The sequence below is a fragment of the Mauremys reevesii genome, linkage group 7 (assembly GCF_016161935.1).
Source record: "Mauremys reevesii isolate NIE-2019 linkage group 7, ASM1616193v1, whole genome shotgun sequence".
NCBI classification, from domain to species: Eukaryota; Metazoa; Chordata; order Testudines; family Geoemydidae; genus Mauremys; species Mauremys reevesii.
Window position 1 is genome coordinate 115,401,861 of NC_052629.1, and position 24,689 is coordinate 115,426,549.

The 24,689-nt window shown below is 43.7% G+C and overlaps 1 protein-coding gene across 5 annotated transcripts in view; it reads right to left on the reverse strand.

Annotated features, from left to right (window-relative positions):
- GXYLT2 (glucoside xylosyltransferase 2) overlaps positions 1 to 18,513 on the reverse strand; it is a 32,631-nt gene extending 14,118 nt beyond the window's left edge. For 3 of the 5 annotated variants that reach the window (XM_039482666.1, XM_039482665.1, XM_039482664.1), the window contains exons 1-3: positions 17,278 to 17,591; positions 6,694 to 6,880; positions 6,313 to 6,444 (exon numbers count right to left, since the gene is read on the reverse strand). In XM_039482666.1, the coding sequence (XP_039338600.1) occupies positions 6,313 to 6,444; positions 6,694 to 6,880; positions 17,278 to 17,588 (630 nt within the window). In that variant the 5' untranslated portion in view covers positions 17,589 to 17,591. Of the gene's footprint in view, positions 1 to 6,312; positions 6,445 to 6,693; positions 6,881 to 16,596; positions 16,616 to 17,277; positions 17,592 to 18,440 lie in introns of those variants that run through there. The other 2 variants (XM_039482667.1, XM_039482668.1) reach the window with 2 other exon arrangements.
- Positions 18,514 to 24,689: the final 6,176 nt, after the last annotated feature.

Sequence of the window (24,689 nt, forward strand, 5' to 3'; positions counted from 1 at the left end):
AATACGATGGATTAGAGAGGCAGATGCTTGAGCTAGACTGGGACTCAGGACTCCTGGGGAAGTGATACTCAGAGAACTGGGCCCTGAGTTTCTCTTGCTAGCTCTGGAGGAAGCTAAAAGATGATAAGCTGAAACACCCTTCCTTGTCAGCTGCCGAAGGATGTTCAGCACACCGCTGAGTCCGTTATTATTTATTATTAGAATTAGAAACCCTGGTCATGGCCCAGAATCCCCTTGTGCTAGGTGAAGTACAAACACAGAACAAGAAGGCAGTTCTTGCCCTAAACAGCTTACAAGCGGAGGCCTTGTCTACAGTACGGCGACTATACTGGCATAGATATGGCACCGTAGCCATGCTGGCATAACCCGGTAGTGAAGATGCAACCTACACCAATGGAAGGTGTTTTTTCATGGATGTATGAACAACACCTTCCTGAGCAATAGTAACGATGTTAATGGAAGCCATCTTCTGTTGACCTAACTGCATCTATTCTGGAGGTTAAGTCAGCATAGCTATGGTGCTCAGGCGGTTGGATTTTTCATACCCCTGATTGATGAAGCTATGTCGACCTAAATTTTAAGTGTAGACTAGGCTTAAGTATAAGACAAGAACAGATGGACACAGACAGACAGGGGAGTACAAAGAAACAATGAGACAATATTGGTCAACATGATAGGCAGTGGTCTCAGGACACCGGCGGCCTCACCACAGTCATGCTTTTGTAGGCGTCATAGAAAAGGAGACTTTTAAGGATCTGCAAAACTAACTCATCATCCTCCTTCAAAACCTTCCTAGCAGGCTGGAAGAGAAGTGCTGCTATTTCTTCTAAGCCTTTAGCACTTTCCTTGTTCACATAGGAAGTGTAAAAAAATCATCTTTAAGCTGCAGAGGTCAGTGTGATGAGACCACAACTCTTCCTGGATGTGCATATGAGTTGGCCTTGGGCACAGCAATTTAACTTCTAGAATAACTTGGCCAAATGAGTCCCTCATGTAACTTCACTGCAGTCACTGGGGTTAAACCAGGGAGGGAATTTGGTGCAAACTCTGGTGCTTCCCACAATCAAGTCAAATTCAGTATTTACAATAATCTTTGAGCTCTGCTAGGGTGAGATTTTCGTAAGCAGCTAAGGGAGACAGGCACTGCCTTCTCTAGGGGGGAGGGATAGCTCAGTGGTTTGAGCATTGGCCTGCTAAACCCAGGGTTGTGAGTTCAATCCTTGAGGGGGCCACTTAGGGATCTGGGGCAAAAATTGGTCCTGCTAGTGAAGGCAGGGGGCTGGACTCAATGACCTTTCAAGGTCCCTTCCAGTTCTAGGAGATTGGTATATCTCCAATTATTACCTTTATTACCTCACCGAAAGCCAAAGAGGGTTGGACGCCTAACTCGCTTAGTTGCTTTTGAAAAAATCGCAGCTTTAAATGTCTCACTTTGGCAATAGCAGATGTACTCAATACTAACAAACAAGTCTGCAGACAAGATTTTTGAGTCAGGAGGTGATAGAATTCCTCCCTATTATGTGACTTTTGAACATGACCAACTGGGAATATGAGAGTCCTGCTTTTCCTTGTCCCCTTCCTTACCCCTCCAAGCCATTTACAGTTTAGAGGAGCATAATCTCAATGTTTTTCACAGCTGTGTAGCATTTTGCTAATAAATCTTTTGAGAGTTCTCTCCAGAACTTGCTATATTTAGCTTGACACTTCAGTTAAATACTCAATTATCTGTAATTTGATTCCACAACTTCTGTCTCTGTGGATTCTCCCTATGTTAGTAAGGCTGGCAAGTAATAACATGCTGGCAGGTAAGCATATACTGGTGCCAAGAGAGGCAGTGTTGCCGACAGGTTCAAACTGGCCACCGGGTCCATACTCCTGCACTTTGTCCAGATCCTAGGGCTGACCCATGACCAGGATAACAGATTTGGGGAATGTCTACATTAGACCCACAAACATCTTAGTTAATGGATTGTCAAACTGAGCTACCTCCAGAGCAAAAAACTCTAGTCAGGACAATGCCCTGGAGTCTATTCCCAGTTCTGTCACTGATCCACTATGTGGCCCTTGGCAAGTCACTTCAAGAAACTCACGTTAGTTACCTGTAAAGTGGGGATGACACTAATCTCCCTCACAGGCTTCTATGTATGAAGTGCTTGACGAATCTTGGGTGGAAGATTCTGTATATATGTTAATTATTAAGACTGAAACCTTCCTTAAGCCCTCTGCATATTTATAGTGTTTTTGTAGCTCCACGCAGCAACTGAAAGGGCCACCCCAGCTCTCTAGATGGGCTATAGCATCTGTTCATCCAAGACACACAGCACGTTTTCACCCAGATTCTGTAAATCGCACCTGCCAGCAGGGCTCCATTCCCCTAGCTTCTTGCTCACTGGAAAAGTAGATGCTTGTTACTATTTATTGTTTTGCAATAGCACCTAGGAGCCCTTGTCATGGACAAGGTACCCACTGTGTTAGGGGCCGTATAAACACAAAACAAGTGATTGTCCCTGCCCCCGAGCTCACCCCTTCCCAAGCCACTGCCAATGTTCCCAGTGAAATGACAAGTGCTGGGATTCAAAAGCAAAGCAGCCAACAACCCACTGACCATGCCAACCGCGTCACTGGCCAGGAAGGCAGCAATTTTCCTTTGGGGAGGCGGAATGGGCTTGCGGTTCAGGCACAGGACTAGCAGGCAAAAGGCTTTGTCATAGGCTTCCTGCATGACTTTGAGGCAGAAAAAAAGGTTAAGGGAACTGCTCCGTTTCCACATCTGTGAAACGTGGCCAGCATTTAGCTCCCTCACAGGGCCACCAGGGCAATGAAAAAGAGCCAGATTTTGCCAGCTTTCTTCAAACTGCACAGCACCCACCTCAGGGTTTTATATTGCCACCCATCACCATCAGAGCTGAGTACACTGAAGTCAAGGAGACTATCCGTGGCGTAAGATGGTACCTAGAGTGAGTGAGGGTACCACCACCTGACTACTGATGTTTGCAGAGTCATTGCAGATACTCAGATGGCACTTGCTAGAAATAAAATAATATTATTCCCATGGAGTGGTGTCACTCTGCTACCCACCAACCTGAACATGTTGGTATAATGAATGTACCCTTAGTATCTCAACTGAATTTTGTTTTTAAAGCCCGTTATTTGTAGTCATTTTAAGATCCGATCTGCAGCAACCCTGATTTGGGTTTACAGAGATATACTGCAGCCAAAACATCAATGTAGACTTTCCACTACTTGCATCCGACAAAGTGGGTATTCACCCACGAAAGCTCATGCTCCAAAATGTCTGTTAGTCTATAAGGTGCCACAGGATTCTTTGCTGCTTTTACAATGTAGACTTGATTTCAAATTACCCTTCGGTTCAGTCCATCTACCCTATGCCTGATATGACAGGTTTATAATCCGATGCTGTGACTTGCCCTTCTTGACATCTACTGTGATCTTCCTTAACATTTTAATCTCTGGTAGCTTCTACAGAAATCAGGAATGCCAGCATTCAACTGCCACTCAAAATGAAACACTTCATTATCTGGGGTTGCAGGAACACAACACGTGGCCTCAGCATTATTAGCAATGAACTTCGCATTGAAACTTCCTTGTACAAGGCCCCTCCAGTGCACGCTTGTACGTTTCTTTCCAGTTTCACAGGTCTGCTGGCGTTCCGGAAAGAAAAGCTATTTAATTGGCAGGGAAGTTCAAAAGAGATAGTAAACCAAAGGCTCAAATTCTGACCTGAGATCAGCACATGCATTAGCTGAACCAAGATAATGTGTGCATCTGCGGGGGTACATAGCCTATGCTATGCTAAGCTGCTGTTCCCCTGGGACCCTCCAAAAGTGTTAATGTTTTTTGCAGTTCCACTCAGAGATCCATAGGACATGGAGTAATTTGAAGAAAGGTGGAAGGGTTTATTTATTTGCGCACTAGCCTATCAGTAGGCTAATGTATTTAAAACATGTCTCAACTGAATGGTTTAAACAGACGGACTGTAGAAAGAGCATTAAAAGAACTCCACTCCCACCCAGCTCAGGTCACCTTCTCAGAAAAAGCCTGAGTGTAGAGACAGGTCTTGAAGCACATCCTGAGGACCAACTAATTTGGTCTCTGTTGGACTCCAGAGGAGAATTCTCAAGGTGAGGGCCTTCAAATTAAAAGGCTTTTCCACCATTTCAACATAAGGTCTGATAGCTTGAGAGCCCTGGGATATCATGGGCCAGATCCTCAGCTTGTATAAATGGTCCCTTATCTCAGCTGTTGAGGTTATACAGGATGGGAGAGCTGGTCACAGATAGTCAAGAGCCAAACCATGAAGAGCTTTCTAGGTGTAAAGCAAACACCTTGGACTCCATGATGAAACAAACTGGGAGCCAATGCAATCTCCGCATCACAGGTGTAATATTCTTCAGTGAAACATTTGCCTTCTGAACTAGCTGAATTGTCTCAGACAGTTTTAGGGCTGGGCAAGCATAGCATGCGCTGCGGTGATTCAGTCTGAGGGGACAAAGTTATGAATGTGGACATTGTCATGGGTATTCATGAGGAAGGGCTGGAACCCTGTGGCTGAGCACAGATGAATAAAGCTTTAACTACAGATCTGGTCATCCAGAAACAGCTCACGGTCCAGCAAGACTCCAGATTGTGAATGCTGAACAACAAAAAGTTGGTGTACTCCCCCAACCAAAGGGTCACTGACCACCTCAGCCATTTCCACTTCTTGTTTTTCCCAGCTCACCATCACCTTAGTTTCAGTCCCAATTAGGATGACCAGATGTCCCAATTTTATAGGGACAGTCCTGATTTTTGGAGCTTTTTCTGACATAGGCATCTATTACCCCCGACTCCCGCCCCAATTTTTCACACTTGCTATCTGGTCACCCTAGTCCCAATGGTCCTCAGTCACCTAGCTCTCATCCATGCCTCAGTCTCAGTCAGACACTAGGAAAGCTGAAAAAAACCCACTGATTTGGTCTGAGAAAACAGACAAAGCTTGGGATGCAGGGCACTCAATTGTGTCACTATCTCCTCACAAGCATCTTAAATATGAGGAATGACAGGACAGAATCTCAGGGCACCCTACACAAGTCAGCCCTTGGAGCTGACAAGCATTCGTCCAATACTCCCCTCTGCGTCCTCTCAGAGAACAAAACCACTCAAGAACAACTCCCCCTGTCCCTGGTAGGGTGTGCAGGTTCTACCATCACCTTGTGGCAAAAGGTGGTGAAAGCTGCTCATTGACCTAAAAGCATCAATGTGGACACCTAACCTTTGTCCATCACCAGAAGGATGGATGGAGATCAGCCAGTCAATGACAATAGAGCAGTATCTCTGCTCCGAAAGCCTCAATCCAGGTGGCATAAATGAGCTGAGAGGTACAAGGCATGGAGGATCAGGCACATTCACAACAGGGCTCTTCTGAAACTGGGTTACGCTCAGAATGAAAATGCTGTTCCATGAACGCACACTTAGGGGTCTGTTTTCCTGGTGCGTGATGGGGTTTAGCTACAGGACTCCTATGAAGTCAAGCCAGAGTCTATGAGAATGCAGGCTCCGAACACGTGCAGCATGTCAAAGCAGTGCTACAGCTACTAGCACTGCTGGTCTGCAGGCCTCCTGTATACACACTTCACAGGGACTCTCAGCTGTCTGCCTCTAGCTCCAACGTTCCTTCTTGTCTGTAGTCAACTTTCCACGGGAACTGGGCACCCAACTGGTCTTTGTGCCTTTGAAAGCCTCCCACTAAATGTTACTAAACAAACAGAATTGTTGGCAGTACAAGTTAAGGGAGAGGGTGGCCAATACAACCTGTGCAGAGGCTGGAGGAGTTAACACATGGGCTTTTTACACTCCACAATTTTCAGAGTCTCACATGGGATCACATTGTTCTGAACCATGGAATTGCATTCTCAGGGACAACCTGGATGCATACGGGGGGCACAGGTTTGCAAGGAAAGAAAAGTCCTAAAAATCCTCCATTCTAATGGGGCACATAGGGAATGAAAGAAAGGGGACCAAGGATTGCCTCTTTAAAGGAATGTGACATTTGGAAAGCACGCAGCACCTACATCCAAACAGCACTGACACTGACCCTCAACAGGCAAAAGGAGCTGGCATCAAACAAGAAGCATTCTTTGCCAGGGGGAGGAATGGTAAGATTGTGTTTTAAGTGGATAGAGGAACAGATAAAGATGTCCTAGAAAGGAAATTTCAGCTGAAAAATGTTTTCAATCTCACATTGGCAAAGCTTCCTTACTTTGAAACAGACCTTTTCCTGAAGCTGCATATTCAGAAATCCAGGTGCCTTACCGGAAGAAAGAGGCGCTGGGCAGCACAAGGTTTGAATAATTTTTTCCATTCCTGAGCATTTCCTACTGAAAAAGCAATTGGGTAGACATTGTATTCAAACTTCTTGGTGTAAGAGGAAGGCCATTCCCTTAACTGAAAAACATGGGGGAAAGGATTAAAATTCAGATGCATAAAACTATCTATGTACTACTATTAAATAATCAAACAATTAAAAAAAGAAAACCCTATACAGACCATGTTTAGTAACAAGCCCTCACATTTATTTATTTTTTAAAGATCCTATCCACTAATTAACTTGTTGACATCCATGTCCTTGCTATCATACATTTTCAGGCTACAACCATTGCATTGTTTTTGAAAATGAGAAAGAAGCAGACTCACCTTTTTCTCAAATTCAGGCTTCAGGGAATCCTCAGCAAAGATGTGAAACTTGAGCTTCCTGTAGCTAAACAGAACTGCTGATTTCAGCATGATAATAGTCTCTTCCAGCCGGTTGCCACATGCCACAACTGCCAGGTGCATCCATTGCAGAGATGGAAGTTCTTTCAAGTATTTCTGTTCCCCAGGTCTTCCGAAAAATAAATATAAATAAAAAAAACAGGCAACTGAAATGAGTGTGGGGGAGGATTTTTTTCTACATTAAAAGAGCATAATATCTATAAAACAAGAGGTGGATTCGTTAGAGTGGAGCTTGTTAACAGGATGTAGAATGTGAGTCACTGGGTCCAATCAAGAATGTTATCATGAGAACATGAAGAAATATGCTAGTTATTTTCTGTATCTTTAACTAGAACAGGTTTGATAGCTCTTCCTGTCTGCATACATCTGTACACACAAGTTACAGTGAACTAACAGCACAGAAAGTCATTGTTTGGCTTTTGAAGAGTGAGTGAGGTTTTTATTCTAGATTCAGTGATTTTAAAGCCAAAAGGGACCATTATCATCATCTAGTCTGACCTTCTGCATCAAGCCCATTATGTCAGTTTGAGTAGAGCACGTCTCCCATCTGAATATTTTTTTGTTATAGAACGTTTGACCAGTATATAAAAGGAGAACGTACATATCCAAACGTACATATCCAAAACTGCCAGGTAAAAGGCATTTTCAGAGGCCCTTTATACTCATCATACTGTGCCTCCTCCTATTCCCATTGTATCTTGGGTCACTAACTCCAGTGAGAAAAGGGGTCGGCCCATTGCATCCATTTAAAAAGTGACTAGTGATTTCACATGCTTCAACTTTCTGGGTGCCAAACTTGAGACACTTTCAAGGGGCCCGATATTTACAGAATGAGTGCCCAGCACTTTCTGAAAATCAGGCCCCTTTGTAACAAATTATGATACCTAACTCTCATATAGTGCTTTTAAGGCATCTCAAATTGGGAACACAAAATCAGTAGTCACTTTTGAAAACTTTGGCCTTTGTTTTTTGCATTTATTAGTATAGAAATAAAGCCATTCCTAGAATGTTTCCTCTTGATTCGTCCTATTTGTGTGCCGATCTGAACCACATTAACGCGCTGCTATCCAGATGCATAGAAAAATAAGTAAATCACAAGCACCACAGTTATCACTGGGTTGTTCAAAAGGATAAAGGTGATATATCACTGAAGTGAGGAAATAAATCCTAGCCTGGTCCCAGCTCAGTATACACAAACTGACATCCACACAATCAATCAGTGCAGCTAATATTACCAACAAAAGGCCTAAAGAAATAACAAAGAGAAAATGGCAATTAATTAATAAAGCTGGGGATGTCTCTTTCCAGAAACTAACATAACGTTCATAATGACCTCAGCATGATAGCTGTTGTCCTGTACTGCAGAATAATCTGCTTATAACTTTAAGCCACCCGTACTACTGACTGCACAAAGCAACATGTTTCATTAATGGTTTAAAAGTCTTAGTCTTTAATCATAATTAAACCTCAATTTCAACAGCGTATAAATAATGAAACACTACATTTATGTGAAGTAGTATTTACTTTCCAGACTATTAGTGTAAAAACCACTGAATTATTAAAATGAATAATTGGCTCCTCATACAGATCCTGTTTCCCCCTCCCTCCTCCTAACCATCTCTTTAATGTTTCCTCTTAATTGAGTCTCTAAATCAAGCCATATGTAGAATATAAACGTGAATTACTTTGCTATAGCTTATGGCCACGGACTTCAATCGGAGCAGGACAAAGCTCTAACCTCGTATTAAGACATTTCAAGTCCCTGTGCCAAAGCCCAAAGCGCTGCTGTGCGCATTTTAACCACTATCAATTCTCGGCCACAAATGCAGTGAGTGAACTCAAAGGAAAACCTCCCAAGCCATGTAAAAATGGTCTTCCAGCCAAGGCATGCTCAGCACAGCCTCAATGGGTTCAGCCTTTTGGTCCACCTAGTACAGCTGCTGTCTTCAGGCCTGGTCTACACTGAAAACTTACCTACGTCGCTCAGTGCCGTGAAAAATTTCATACCCTGTGTGATGTAGTTAAGTCGACTTAACCTCTGCTGTCAATGCAGCTTGGTTGATGGGAGAATTCTTCCATTAACCCAGCTCTCACCTCTCCAGGGGGTGGATTTACTACAGTTACGGAAAAAACCCTTCTGTCACTGTAGAAAGTGCCTACAGTACAGCACCACAGCTTTGCTACTGTAGCACTTGTAGTACAGACATACTCTCAGGCCTGGTCTACACTACGTGTTTAAACTGAATTTAGCAGCGTTAAACCGATTTAACCCTGCACCCGTCCACACAATGAGGCCCTTTATATCGATATAAAGGGCTCTTTAAACCGATTACTGTACTCCTCCCCGACGAGAGGAGTAGCACTGAAATCGGTATTGCCATGTCGGATTAGGGTTAGTGTGGCCGCAAATCGATGGTATTGGCCTCCAGGCAGTATCCCACAGTGCATCATTGTGACCGCTCTGGAAAGCAATCTGAACTCAGATGCACTGGCCAGGTAGACAGGAAAAGCCCCGCGAACTTTTGAATTTCATTTCCTGTTTGCCCAGCGTGGAGCTCTGATCAGCACGGGTGGCGATGCAGTCCCAAATCCAAAAAGAGCTCCAGCATGAACCGTACGGGAGATACTGGATCTGATCGCTGTATGGGGAGACAAATCTGTTCTATCAGAGCTCCGTTACAGAAGACGAAATGACAAAGCATTTGAAAAAATCTCCAGGCTATGATAGACAGAGGCCACAGCAGGGACTCAGCACAGTGCTGCATGAGAAGCGTAACGGAAAGCCAAAGAATTAAATGGACGCTCATGTAGGGAGGGAGGGAGGGAGGGAGGGGGTACTGAGGACTCCAGCTATCCCACAGTCCCCGCAGTCTCCGAAAAGCATTTGCATTCTTGGCTGAGCTCCCAATGCCTGAAGGGTCAAAAACATTTTCCCGGGTGTTTCAGGGTGTATGTCGTCAATTTACACCCTTCTCCTCCCCCCAAAAGAAAAGGGGAAAAATCGTTTCTCGCCTTTTTTCAATGTTACCCTATGTCTACTGCATGCTGCTGGTAGACAGGGTGCTGCAGCGCTGAACACCAGCATCCCCTTCCCGGTGGCAGACGGTACAATATGACTGCTATCCATCGTCATCATCAGCCCGTGAGTGCTCCTGGCTGGCCTCGGTGAGGTTGGCCAGGGGCGCCTGGGTAAAAATAGGAATGACTCCCAGTCATTCCCGGCAGATGGAACAAAAGGATTGGCAACCGTCCTCATCATAGCAGCTGGAGGCTGAGCTCCATCAGCCCCCCACCTTTCATGTCTAAAGAAAAGATTCTGTCCTGCCTGGACTATCATAGCAGCTGGAGGCTTCCTCCCCCTCATTTTATCTCACTAAATGTCAGTGTTTCTTATTCCTGCATTCTTTATTACTTCATCACACAAATGGGGGGACACTGCCACAGTAGCCCAGGAGGGTTGGGGGAGGAGGGAAGCAATGGGTGGGGTTGTTGCAGGGGCACCCCCTAGAATGGCACGCAGCTCACCATTTCTGCGAGATCTCTGGGGGTCTGACATGGAGCGGCTGTGCTCTCTGGTTCTCTAGTACACTTGCCCCATATTCCAGGCAGGATTGACTCTATTTTTAGACAAAACATAAAGAAGGGAATGACCCAGGGAGTCATTCCCATTTTCATCCATGCGCCCCCGGCCGACCTCAGCGAGGCCAGCCAGGAGCACCCATGACAGCAGCAGATGGTACAAAAGGATTGATAACCGTCATCGCCAATTTCCAAATGCAAACGGTGCAAAATGATTGATAACCATCATCTCATCACCAATTTACAATGGCAGACGGTGCAATAGGGATGGTAATCGTCTCTGCTACCTTGCAAAGGCAAATGAATGCTGCTGTGTAGCACTGCAGTACCGCCTCTGTCAGCAGCATCCACTACACATACGGTGACAGTGACAAAAGGCAAAACAGGCTCCATGGTTGCCATGCTATGGCATCTGCCAGGGCAATCCAGGTGAAAAAGGGTGCGAGATAACTGTCTGCCGTTGCTTTCACGGAGGAAGGATTGAGTGACGACATTTACCCAGAATCACCCGCGACACTGTTTTTGCATTGGGATCTCAACCCAGAATTCCAATGGGCGGGGGAGACTGCGGGAACTATGGGATAGCTACAGGATAGCTACCCACAGTGCAACGCTCCAGAAATCAACGCTAGCCTCGCTACATGGACGCACACCGCCGAATTAACATGCTTAGTGTGGCCGCGTGCACTCGACTTTATACAATCTGTTTTAAAAACCGGTTTCTGTAAAATCGTAATAATCCCGTAGTGTAGACATACCCTCAGTTTCAGTCTGGGCAGAAGTAACATACAGCACATGCGCATACCACAAGTCCCTTGTCTAGATAGGGGATCACACTAAATGGTTACCTTTGCTTGAGTATCAGGTTAGCAAGAGGTAGACTGGATCAGCTCTTACATGTCACTATGGGTTGTGAAGAGAGAGAGAGAGCCAGATCCTCAACGTGGGTAAACTGATGTAGCTTCATTAACTTCAACACAGGTACAGCCATTTACCTCGGCTAAGGATCAGGCACAGAACCTGAGACATTCAGCACAAAAAGCACAGGTCTCCACCACTTAAGCTAAAGAAAAAAATTCATTAGCTGTTAGCACCAGTAGGATCTTATCCTCTGTGTAGAAAAACCACTAGTGATGGACACAACACACTTAGCTAGTATTACACGCTGAGCTTCCAAAAAGGAGGAGGAAAGATACACTGTTAGCTCACTTAACAGAGTTGTTATTTTGGGACAAGAGAGGTCTACTTTGAATCTGGGCCGCGGTCTTGTACAGAGACCATACTTAGTGAATCCAGCTAATATATAAAGCCTTCTCTAATTGGTTATGTTTGGTTAGTGTTTAACCATTAATTGGCACAACTACATTTGGAAGCAGACAGTTTTCTGACACTTTGGTTGGAAACTGCTACATCCGTCAATAAGATGATTGGTGCAAATTAAATGCCTCAAAAAAAATGCTTTAACAAAAAAATGCATATTTGTCAAATAGTGTGGTAACCTTCATAAAGGCTCTAGCATTTGTTTAAGTGAGACATAAGCAGTTGGTAAAGCAAAAGAAACAAATACTGATCTTATGAAGTCAACAGTTTAAAATATTAAAAGATTTTCGTTATGGAGAGGCATACTGTCCCTATGAGGCTTTCAGAAAGTCTTTAGGACTTTGTTTCCTCATCTGTAAAATGGGGATTATAAAAATAGCTACCAGCCTCACAGGAGTCTCGTGGAGATTAATTAGCATTTTGCAAAGGACTCTGATGCTATAAAGCACTAGATTATTAGCAGCAAACTCTTCCTCCGTTTGCATATATGTGTTCACTCATTGATAATCTGATGGATTGGTCACTGAAGTAGTTACTTGTTTTTAATAACTGTTACACACATGGATTTTATCATTTTCTTTCCATTTTTAAATTATTGGAATATTTAATCTTAAAATATTAGAATCACATGGGTCTAAAGTAGATGACATTTGAGGGGTTTTAAAACAGTCAACCAAAGCGATTACATAAAATGGGAGGTTTCTGCTATCTTGATCTCCTTTTACTAATCCCAATAAATAAACCTAGTTTGCGTAGGTGGATTTAGGCAGAGCGGGGAGCAGGAGGAAAGACAGGAGAAAAGAAACAGACAGATAAGGATTAATTCAGAACAGAGACTTCCATACAGTATCCATGTAAGACAGATTCTAATATGCCATCAGCAGCCTCATTACATACTAGTCCAAGTACAGATACCTTTAATATTAAGCAGTACTACTTAAAATAAGTACTACATAAAGCCTTGACAAGCACTTGCAAAGCATATCATAAACATTCAGCATCTGTCATAGAAAAGTTTAAGCCAGCTCTGTTAGCATCCAATAGGGTATATTAATGCTATCAGCATTAGGCCCCTCAAGGATACAGCATCACCAACCCCTACGCAGTTGGCTTTAACACTGTTTGTATTCATGGTCTCCTTGGGCGGAGCAGAGATAGTGGCAAGAAACTGAGCTCCCAAGAACAACAGTACACTTTCCTTTCCGGGGGTTTAGATTAAATCTAATTTTCTCATTTGTCATAGCCAGAGGCTTGAACATAATCAGACCATCACCTATCCAGAACCAATCCAGATCCATACAAGACCAACGCATCTTTGCCTCCTTACGCAACCTGCTAATCTATTCAAGCCTGCAAATTTTCTTAGAGGAAGGCAAATTCCATGCAGCATTCCTATAGGATGCTATGTAATACTTTTTAAAAGCCTCATGTTATGATCTCATCATATCTCACAAAATAAATAGGGTTAAATTTAGGCAGAGTTGACCCAAAAAGGGAAGCCTTACAGGGACTGGTGATTCATTAAATAAGCTTCTTTCCGGTGAGTCAACACTGAAACAATGGCTGTGGTAAAGGAATAGATAAAGTAAAAACACATTCAATGACACTTAAAAAAATATACTAGAGATGCTCAAAATTTTCTGAATTAAAAATATGATCATTTTTTCCAACCAGCTATACATTAAAAATGATTGCAATTTTTTGACAATCAAAAAGTTGTTGAAATTTTAACATTTTTCTAAATTTGGGAAATAGGGAAAAAACAGTAAAATAAAAATTAAAAATTCCCACAAGTAGTTTTTTTTTTTTTAATTATTATTTTTTTAAACTTTTGCTGGTTTGGGTTGATGAAGATCCAATCAAAGGTTCTTTTAAAAAGTAAAACTATTATACTATATAGAGAAAGGTGTGATCTAGTAAGATGCTCTTTCTTTAAAGGAAACACTTTTGGGAGGCCTAAACATGTTGACAAGAATCTTTTTAAGATTTTGCAGTCCCACTTCCCAAATCTTGCCACTTTGACTAACTATAGATCCTAGTTTGTTTGTTTTTTCTTCCTTAGAGGTGAGACAACCTTTTGCATACCTGGGGCCAGAACCTGCTAACACTCATTCACATCAGTAATCCCACTGAAAAAGTTATGAGACTCATTACTCACAAGTGTAAGGTTTCACAAGATCAGGCTCTCAGCCAACTGATGAAATAGAGAACAACTTTAAAAGCACAACAGAACTTTGCAAGCAATGCTGAGCTTTAAGAGAAGCCTGCAAAAAATAATCCAAAACCCATAATTAACCAAAACAGAACAAGTGGGGATGTTCAGTGCTGTCCTTGGAACTTCAGCAGGTGAATATATGGGCTCAGTGAAGGCCTCACCTTCTAAAACCCTGTCCATGCTAGGAAAAATGGTATCTTTTTAAAACAGCTAACATGTTTTAATATAATAATGTAGACAGAGCAAGTGGTAGTAGCTAACATTAAAATTACCATTTATTCTGTCTACACTAAGATTTTAAAACACATTAGCTATTACGTTTTAAAAACAATCTTTTTTCCTATTATTGACACTGTAATGCCCTGTCTAAATGAGCAAAAAAGGTGCATTTTTCTCCAATCAAGCTACACTAACTCAACTGAGTTAACTCGATTAATTCCCCCTCTCTCCCCTTAACGCCCATGTAGACAGTTTCATTTCTTTAAGATCATTTGAGCATACCTAGGAGGTCTGGTCATATTGCAGCCTACCTACTTACAGGTCAAATGGTTTTAAAGATGTGAAATGATGTCCTCATTACAGATATGTTAAAGGAATTATGGGACTGGGGTTTCAACCAGGTTAGCTCAACTCAGTTGAAAAAATAAAACCACCTTTGTTTGCCCATGTAGAGTATGGCAGTGACCAAATGACCTAAGGCCCTGATTCATCAAGTTACTTAAACTTGTGTCTTACCTGTAAGCATACATAAGCCCCAGCTAGACACATGGGACTACTCACATGCCTAAAATTAGACATAGGCATAAGGAATTTACTGAATCACGGCCTATTTCTCCAGGGCCTGATTCCAGCCCTTCGAAATTAGAGACTTGCTGTTGATTTCAATAAGCTTTGAATTAGGTCCCTAGAAACCAAGCAGATCATCTCTGCTACACGTCTGGCCATCAGCAGGCTAGTGAGAGAGAAGTCTAGCCCAGGGGTTCTCAAACTTCATTGCACCGCGATCCCCTTCTGCCAACAAAAATTATTACACGACCCCAGGAGGGGGGACCGAAGCCCGAGCCTGCCCCAAGCCCCATCGCTCTGCGGAGGTCCAAAGCCAAAGACTGAGCCCCACCACCCCAGGTGGGGCAGATGGGGTCAAAGCCCAAGAGCCTCAGCCCCAGGCAGGGGGCCTGTAACCTGAGCCCCGCTGCTCTGGCTGAAGCCCTCAGGTTTCAGTTTCCGCCCTGCATAGTAAGGCTTAGGCCTCAGCCCCAGGCCTCAGGCCTCAGCAAGTCTAAGCCAGCCCTGGCAACCCCATTAAAAGAAGGTCGCGACCCACTTAGAGGTCCCAACCCACAATTTGAGAACTGCTGGTCTACCCTAAATCTGGGTCTGCCACTGGTCTTCTAACTACTTAGAGAAATAAGAATTTTTTTTTTCCTAGCCATGATATAATTTTTACATACTTTGCAAATTATACCCGGACTTTAACTGAGTAATACTCTCTGGCAGTTGTCTCAGAAAAAACAATGGAATGGCTAGTGCAATCAGAATTGGACCCTATCTGCTCCTGCTCCCAATGAGTTCAGTGACACGGCTCCAATTAACCTCAGTGGTGCAGGATCACGCCCTAAGAACCCAGACATTTAATGAAAGAAGAAGAAAATGCAGTGTTTAAAGGCAGCATCTTTACTTTTTTTTTTTTTTTTTGGAAGTGCTCCTGATTAACAATGTTTCCTTGTGCAGACCTTGTAAAAAGTACTTGAAAATTCAATACATAAATAAAGCCCAGATAATGTCAAATTTTTAGAACATGAGATGATTCTTATTCATTAAAATGAGAGGGTTGTTTACCCTCTTCAGAAGATTTGGCTACTTTCACTCTTCATTCTTTTAGTGTTGTCCATGATAATCTAAGAGATATGCTCCAAAGAAAAATGACTCCAGGAGGTACAGTTGCTAATGTAAATAATCCTGCTTTAATATATCAATTTGAATTCTGTTCATGATCCAGTCACAGTAAACACCACTTGCACTCAATATGATACAACTGCTTGAAGAAACCAACTGTTGGTAAGAAACCAACTGCTTTTATAGCTTAAAGAATAAGACCTTATAAAACGGGACAGTCTTTCATTCGGAACATCTCCGTGAAATCATGAATCACAGACATACAAAGTTAATTTGATAGTTTAGTCACATTCACCATAATACAGCTAAAATGCAGAGAAGAAAAAGAGTAGGCTACCCTCAGAAAAAAACAGTGCAAATATTTTTACTTTTCTGATTCATAATCATAGTAACTTTTAAAAAAAATACTCCAGTTGCAAAAGATTTTAAAAGTTAGATCACATTAATTCAAACATCATTTAGCCAAGTTTTCCTAACCACACTAATGTATAACAAGATGTATTCATTGTCCTCTTAACTATTTAATTCCAAATCATTCTATAAAATACATTAGAACGTTATTAATGCCACATAAATATTCACCTTTCATCTGATTTCATTTTGTTTTCACTCAGTTTCAATACAAAATAAGCACAAGTTTAGCCTTTGAGGTTGACAGAAATGTCTCACCTATTGATAATCTATCACTACCAAATTACACATCTTTAAAAAAAAAATAATCAGCCTTATACTTCAAAAGAACCACAAAACCAGTCAGAATGGTTTTGCTTATAAAGGCTGCTTTCTCCCAAAGGTGAGCCACACACATCTGTTACCTGTACAGAAATGGGAATTCTTCTCTACAGGGTTAGAAACAGAACCGTTGCATGACACCTCCAAACGTTTCCAGGGGGTCTCAGATACTGGTGTTTTAAGGAAAAGTCGATTAAAAGACAGGCGAAGCAGTTTATTCGCTTACAATTATTGCATGCAATGCAACTAATCCGTGGCCTTGCAACCTGAGCGGGAGAGAGCGTGATGTAGTTGCCAAACTCAAGACTGAAAAAACTGGGCTATTTGAGGAGGAATTAAAAAGCAAAGGAAAGGGTCAGTGTGCGACTCAAACCAGAGGGATTAAAGGTAGTGAAAGGAAACTGAAAGTCCTTCCCCAGGAAAGTGCATTGTGGTGTAGTTTTGCCACGACTAGACCCATGAGGAGCCTAACACCGAAACTGACCCGGGGCACCGAACAGCCCGCAGAATGCATTGCTGGGGCTGCTGCTCCACTGCCAAGACATTGTGGACAGAGGAAGGCTCCCGCTTCCAGCCCAGGAAGCTCCGATCCAAACAGCTGCCACCCGAGCCGCAAAACGAGGATCTCTCCCGAGCCAGTGGATCTCTAGATCCCGGACCAACCCTCGCTGCAAACTTACCCCGGAAATTTCCCTCCTCCCCCAGCCCCCTATTGTGGCCGCCAAGCCAGGGGAAAATAAAACAAAAGCAGCCGCAGCATTTACCGAACGTTTGCAAACTTCCCTCTCGCAAGACTTCGCTTGCCGGGGTTTCTGCTGAGACGTGGCTCTCGCTTGGGAATCTGAGCTGCCGCCGCCGCCCCCTCCTCCTCCGGCGCTGCCCGGACGGGTTGGAGATGTGCAAAGAGCGGGTGGGCGCGGCCCCCGGGGCCGGAGGAAACGGGCAGCCAGCGGGTGTCTCCGGCCCCGCGCAGCAGCGGCGGCGGCGGCTCCTCCGCGCTGCCCACGAAGAGATAGAGCAGCAGCAGGGCGCCCAGGCACAGCAGGACGGCCGCCACCTTGCAGTAGAGTTTCATGGTGCGGCGGGCGGCTCAGTCCCCGGGGAACGCCTCGCGGGGGCTCCGCATCCCGCGCGCTGGCCGGGGCGCAGCGCAAGGCACCGTGCGCCAGCCCGGCTCGCCTGGCTGCGGCGCTGGCGGCTCCCGCGCCGGGGGAGGAGAGGGGGAGCCGGGGCGGAGCTCGCCCCTACCGTACTGTGTGGAATAGCGGCTCTCCCGAGCTACCCCCCGCGCCGCGGTACTAGCCACAGGCTGCCTTGCTGGGCGGGGGCAGTCTGGGCTGATGGTTAGGGCAGGGGACTAGGCGCTGGGGCTCGAGGAAGGCAGAGGGATCTAGTGGTCAGAGCAGGCAACGGGGGAGCAGGGATCGGGCTCTGTTCCCACGCCCTGTGCCACCGGGTGCTTTGTCTGGGGGTGGGGGTCACCCAGGGATGGCTCTTGTAAGTGCTCGGTGCCAGCCCCCATTGGGAGTTCTGGGTCTGGGGCGCTGCTGGGGTTGGGGCCTTCCCCTTTCTGTGCCTCCCGTCCGGGTCCCCCCATCCGTAAAACAGGGATGCTAATACTGAAATAAACCCACAGCCCTCTAGGAGTTCACAGCTGTCCTTTAAGGGTACGTCTCCGCTGCAGCAGCAGCTGTCATTTCCATCCGGGGGAGTCATACCTGTTCTCACTCGCATGGTGCTAGCATGCTGGAAATAGCAGTGCTGCTGGGGCACTGAGCTGCCAACCCCTTGGGTATACACCCGGGCGGCTAGCTGGTGCTGCTGCCCGTGTACCCAGTACTATTGGTACAGTGCTAGCTTGACAAAAGTAGCGTAAGTATGTCTACCCAAGCCAGAAATTACACTCCGACCTGCAGCGTAGACGTACCCTAAACGGCATGTCCTGGCCACGCAGAACTTCATGGTGGCAGCAGGGACAGGATTCCAGTCCTCTTGCTCCAAAACACAGGCCCCTGCCCTTTGAGCTCAAAAAGAATCCCCGGTAGCAATTAGGAGTATAGGTCCTATGACACACAACTGTGGAATTCTAATTCCGTACAGACTAACTGCTTCATTAGAGCACTGTCCCACTGCCAAGAGGAGTTTCACACATAATTCACAGTTAGAGACCCTTTGGTCAGGGATGCAATCAGTGTAAAAGTCCAGTTTGGTGGTGAGAACAGGAACTGAGAATCAGGATTCCTGGGTTCTACCACTGAGTTACTGTATTACACAGGGCTAAACTTATGACTGGCAGGTCCTAAAAGTGCCATGGTTATGTGAGTGTGTATGTAGGGTATGGAGGAGAAGCAGTGGATGGGGATATATCAGTCCCTCAAATACATTTCTTCCATCTGTACTGCCAGATTGGGAAATCAGGCACTGAGATGCTATCTACTATGCACCTCAACACACATCCGCACCTTATCACACACACCATTCACATCCCACTTGCCAGAGGTAGATTATGAGGGGTGGTGAGTTGTGAAATTTTCATGGGAGTGCAGGAATGCAGGAATCCACTTACTTTTCTTGTGCTTTGCACTTGCCTTGCTATGACTGAGGGCAGGTTATTTCACCCACCAGTACAAGATCAATGGCGATGACAGTGTTGACCTATCTTACAGATTAGGGAATCAAGCTCAGTGAGGTTTGTAAATTGATTTGTGATCCTGGGATGGAAGGTTTTATAGAAATGCAAGTATTAATATTATCCCTTTGTGCTAGAATTTAACTACCCAAAGGATGGAGGCATTATAGTCACAAATCTCTGGAGTAACATAGCTGTTCTAGGGAAATAGGGCCCCCAAGTTCTCTCTTTAAGGGTGTGTGCTTGATACAAGATCTGCAGAAGAGCCACAGCTGGCCCAGGTCAGCTGACTTGAGCTCAAGGGGCTCCGGCTGTGGGGCTTCAAAACTGCAATGTAGATGTTGGGGCTCAGGCTGGAGCCCCGGCTCTGAGACCTTCCCCACTCAAGGGGTCCCAGAGCCCAGCTCCAGCCTGAGTTTGAATGGCTGCACTGCTGTTTTATAGACTTGCTGAGCCTGAGGCTAGGTCTACACTGGAGGGGGGTGGAGTCGACCTGAGATACGCAACTTCAGCTACACGAATAGCGTAGCTGAAGTCGGTGTATCTTAGGTTGATTTACCTGGCTAGAGGACGGCGGCGAGTCGACCGCTGCCGCTCCCCCGTCGACTCCGCTTCCGCCTCTCGGCGCGGTGGGGTTCCGGAGTCGACGGCAGAGTGATCGGGGATCGATTTTATCACGTCTACACTAGATGCGATAAATCAATCCCCAATAGATCAATCACTACCTGCCAATCCGGCGGGTAGTGTAGACATACCCTGAGTCAGCTGACCCAGGCCAGCCCCAGGTCTTTTATTGCAGTGGAGACGTACCTTAAGACACATTTAATTCTGAAACAAACTGGAATGGTGTCTGCTCAGTGTTGTCTCATGGTTTCATTGAGTATCTTTAAGTTATTTGTGTAGTACTGAAGTATGGCTGATGGCTCCTGATGCCCTCAGGAAAACTAAATGTGTTTCTCAGGAGACTGTCTCAATGGCAGGCTTTTAAACCAAGGGCTAGCCCTGCAACACTTTTGCAGAAACCCCACTGAAATCACAGCACTGCTCATGTGAGTAAAGGATAGGCCCCAGATAAATAAATAAGCCAAGTTGTTTCTGTTTTCTGAAATAACGCCTGCACTCCACAGTGTGTTTTTTCTTATACCAGACTCACAGGTAGTGAAGGAACCAGGGCATTGTACATGATGCATCCAGTGCAAAAGAGTGAGATGATTAGATATTCAGTTCCATATGTTACAATACCCTATGCTTTTAAAATCGGCTTTGCCTTTAGGATCAAATCCTGCCAAAATGAGGAGTAAGAATGGCAGGAGTTGGATCTTCACACGTAAAGAATAAACATTGAGAAAAGAACATTGTCAGTCACTCTGCTGAAAATGTGAGACCTGATAAAGAATCTGGCAGGAGTCATTTTGGAGAATCTCCTTTGGATATTCTGTTAGCTGCATTTCTTTTGCTTGACTCGAAGTTACAACTCTTTTCTTAGTTAAATAGATTGGGCCAGATCTCTAGGGCCAGATGAAATATGCTCAGTGTAGGAACCAGAAAGCTACGTTTCTGTTCCCCTGATCCTAATACGGACTGGAGACCAAGCCAAGGGCTGCTGTGCACTGTGTTGGCAAGAATGCTCCCTCAGAGGATTGCTGCACTGACAAGAGATTACTGGAGCCTAATGTGCTCCAAACTGATCCCCTCCTGCTTTCTGTCACATCCCTGATCCCCCACACCAAGGAAGCTACACCAGCTTTATGCGACCCAGGGAATCCATTGATATCCTGTCAGGGCAGCTCTCCATCCTGTTTGTACTGTTCCAGCTGTTATTTAGTTTTCTTGTCTTGTTAATTAACAAATGCATAATTTTCCCAGCATGTTTGACGCTGGGTCTTTCTAAAAAATATTTTAATGCATTTTTAATGATCTATACATCTATATATCTATGCATCAATGTTGCAGATACATTTTTTTCCCCCACACTGAGTACACAGGTGCAATTAGGAAAAAGATAATTATCTAAAGATAGTCAGAAAGGATTATTAAAAGGTCAGTGTCAGGTAGTTTAGGACCCAAGTTTACATTTTATAAATAAAAGAACTGACCATTACATGTTTGCACCATGCCTTAGCACAGTGGATCTCTGATCTTGACTGGTATCTAAGGATGGTCACCATAATACAAATAACAATTAATAATAAACAGTAGCAAAAGACTTTTAAAAGATTTGTCCAAGTACCTGGGAGATTGCCCATGGCAGCTCTATGTACAGGAAGAAGACCCCGGTGAATTTAAAGAGATTCAAGTCAGGATTGTACATGTATATCTGATAATGTACAAGTTTGACACTGGTACCTGTTTCCTATTAGTAACTACTCCCTTAAGATTGCTATAGAGATTCCAATTAGGAGATTGAATGTTGCTGGGTAATAGGAGTTTAAGATACAAAATTAAAAAGAATTCAAGCATTTTTTTTAAATAAAGAAAATAATCATTAAGGAACCTGGTCCTGTTTCATTCATATGAAATTAGTCAGCTGGGCTTATGTGCCATGCTTCTCACCTTGGTATTCAAACACCTTATGGAAGACATTTGCAGTTCTGCAGGATCAGGTCCTGTGTGATTTAAGTTATCTTCTTTGAGATTGTCAGTATCCCACAATGTACTTAAGTCTAATATTCCTGGAAAGAGTTTACTGAACTGAAAAGAACGACACAGCACTTCTTTTATTAGAACTGTATGATAAAATCTACCTACATTTACTACTGAAAACTTAATTTAACTTAGGTTCAGAGCAGATGCCAAAATATAAATGACTTCATAGCAGGAGAAAATAGCAATAGTAAATGAAAAAGCACAGAAGAACCACAAGCACAAACATATGTGTGCTTTTTTCAGCAGTTATATGCTGTCCTATAAAAGAATTACACACTCATTCTCTATAACAGGAAGAGGTATCAATAACAAAAGCTCTGACATTTGCCTGGCTCCGTTTTACACCATCTGCTGTTTATATCTAACCTGTATGTAGGAGAGCCATGGGCCATTGCAAATTATGCAGTTTGCAAAACATGTAGGGGATTTTTACAGGGATATTTTCCCCCTTCACTTTTGCAATACCTTGTGCTGTGCCACTCACCTTTCTGCTCACTCTCGTTTACTTTAAATCAAGCCATTGTAGGGATATGAACTGCTTAAAGTACCATAAGATGATACACTCAAGCAAATTCAGCTCAGGAAAGCAGTAGGTAGGGATTTTATGCAGAGTTACATTACTTTGCCTTTAAATCCATTATATTCTGTCCATAGTTCTCCATTGCATGCAGCTCTTTTTTTTATTTTTTTGGCTGTGTGATGAATTGGCATTCATGTCAAGTCCTGATAATATATTGCAGCAGTTACAGAGACAGGCCACTCAGACAGATGGTTTAGATCTATATCTGTGGTTGTAGCCAGCTCAAATAAGTGAAACTTCTTATACTGTAGCTTTAACTGGACTGTTTTGACAACTATATTATTACTTAAAAATTACCTTGTTACACACTTTGGTATTGTAAATATGTCTCATGTTTTGGAGGCTCTTTGGGGCCCCCTCTGATGATTAAACAGCTCTTTAGATGGTAAACTGCACATGCCTGTGAATCACCAGGGGTAAAATGCAAACCTACTTCATCTCCCTACTGGTGCTACCTGGGAGGAAATGGTGGTACTATGCTCTTCAGCCTCATTTTCCACATGAACGTTTAAGCATTGTCCAGTGGCCACATCCACACCCACAATCCCAGAATTCCCCTTTTCCCACTCCACTATCTACGTAGGAATATTTATGGCTCCCCTTGTCTTAGTATATGACATTTGTTGTCCCTCGTAATTAGTTGGTTAAAAAAAAAAAAAGTATATGAGTGCCCTACAATCAGAGCCCCTGTGAAGTAGGGAAGTATTATTATCCCTATTTTACAGATAGGGAATTGAGGCACAGAGTGTGAAATTCAAGCCTCATTGATTTCAATGAAGCCACGATTTCACCCCTGATTTTTAGAGGTGCTAAAGTATCTGAAGTGTCCCTGGACTTTGACTGGAGTTGTGGGTGCTCGGAACCTCTATTAATCAGGCCCAAAGTGACTTATCCAACGTCACACAGGAAGTCAGTAGATGAGTCAGGAATTAAACACAGATTTCCTGAGTCCCAATCCCCTTCCTTAATGAAATATTTCTTTCTTTTTATCCTCACAATCCCAACATTCCTCTCCCCAGTTGCCACATCCACAATCCCAGCATCCTCCCCACACACGTACACTTTGCCATGATTACAATCCCAGTTTCAGATGGTGGGGATATATAATCGAATATAATTAGCTGTCTATGAATCATGTACATATCATGCTAACATCTGTTTAATTTCCCTAAACCCGTAGACATTGGTAGGGAACAATATCAATGTTTTAACCACTGGGCTTGGAACAGTTAATACAAATAAGAAATGTGAGGAGGGACAATAACGATTTAAAAAGTTAAATTCATCCAAAGTGCAGCTCCATTGACTTCTAAGGGATTGTTTACATGGTGAATTGGTGCATGACAAGCCACAGTATGAATTTACAGTGCACTAGCTTGCCAGGCAGTAACATCCCATGTAGACATTGCTACAGCACACTAAAAGTTTTGTAGTGCACTTTGGCATACTGCTGTTTGAAATGGCGGTTAGTCAAAGCGCACGGCAGAACTTATAGAGCACTGTAACAGTGTCCACACAAGATATTGCCACATGGCAAGCTAGTGCACTGTAGATTCATATCCTGTTTTGCCATGTGGTACCTTCCTACGTAGACAAGTGCTTTAGATTCATCAGGGTTTAGTTTGGCCCAATGTCTGTAATATCATTGCCCACTTATGATAATTGAGATTTAAAAAAATTCTTGAAGGCTTTGGGTTAGGACTGCAAAAGGCATGGAAGACAATCAAAGATAGAAAAGAGTTATGGACATGTTACAAAACAGTCATTAAATATCAGCAATGATTCTATTATTATTGGAAATACTTAGGATCAAGAAGCCTTCATAAACTGAATAGCTTTAGCATGGGAATCTGACCAGTATAAACTGCATTACAATAGATTATAGCCATAAAGAAAAATCTGCCCTATAATCACATCCACATGAGTCTGCCAGTTTAGAGGAATCTGATGACATAGAAGATGATTTCTTCATATTTCCATTAAGATGTGGCTTTTGAGCAATGAGAGATTTGGTCTCTACATCAGAAAAATATTTAAAAGCCAAAAATTGCTCTCTCTGTAATGTTTTAGTTTACATTTTCCTCCAGTTTAAACATAATAAAATGAAATGTTTTGTATTAGTGAGAAAGTTATATTCTAACATTAGCATAAGATCCAGCTGGCTTTTCATTATGCAGTCCTGTAAATGATGCCAAATTATGTAACATGGAAACTGGGCACGCATTTTGCTAAACTTCTATAACTATTTTACTCTTGGCAGGGCCGGTGCAACCCATTAGGCAACCTAGGCGGTCGCCTAGGGTGCTAGCATTTGGGGGGCG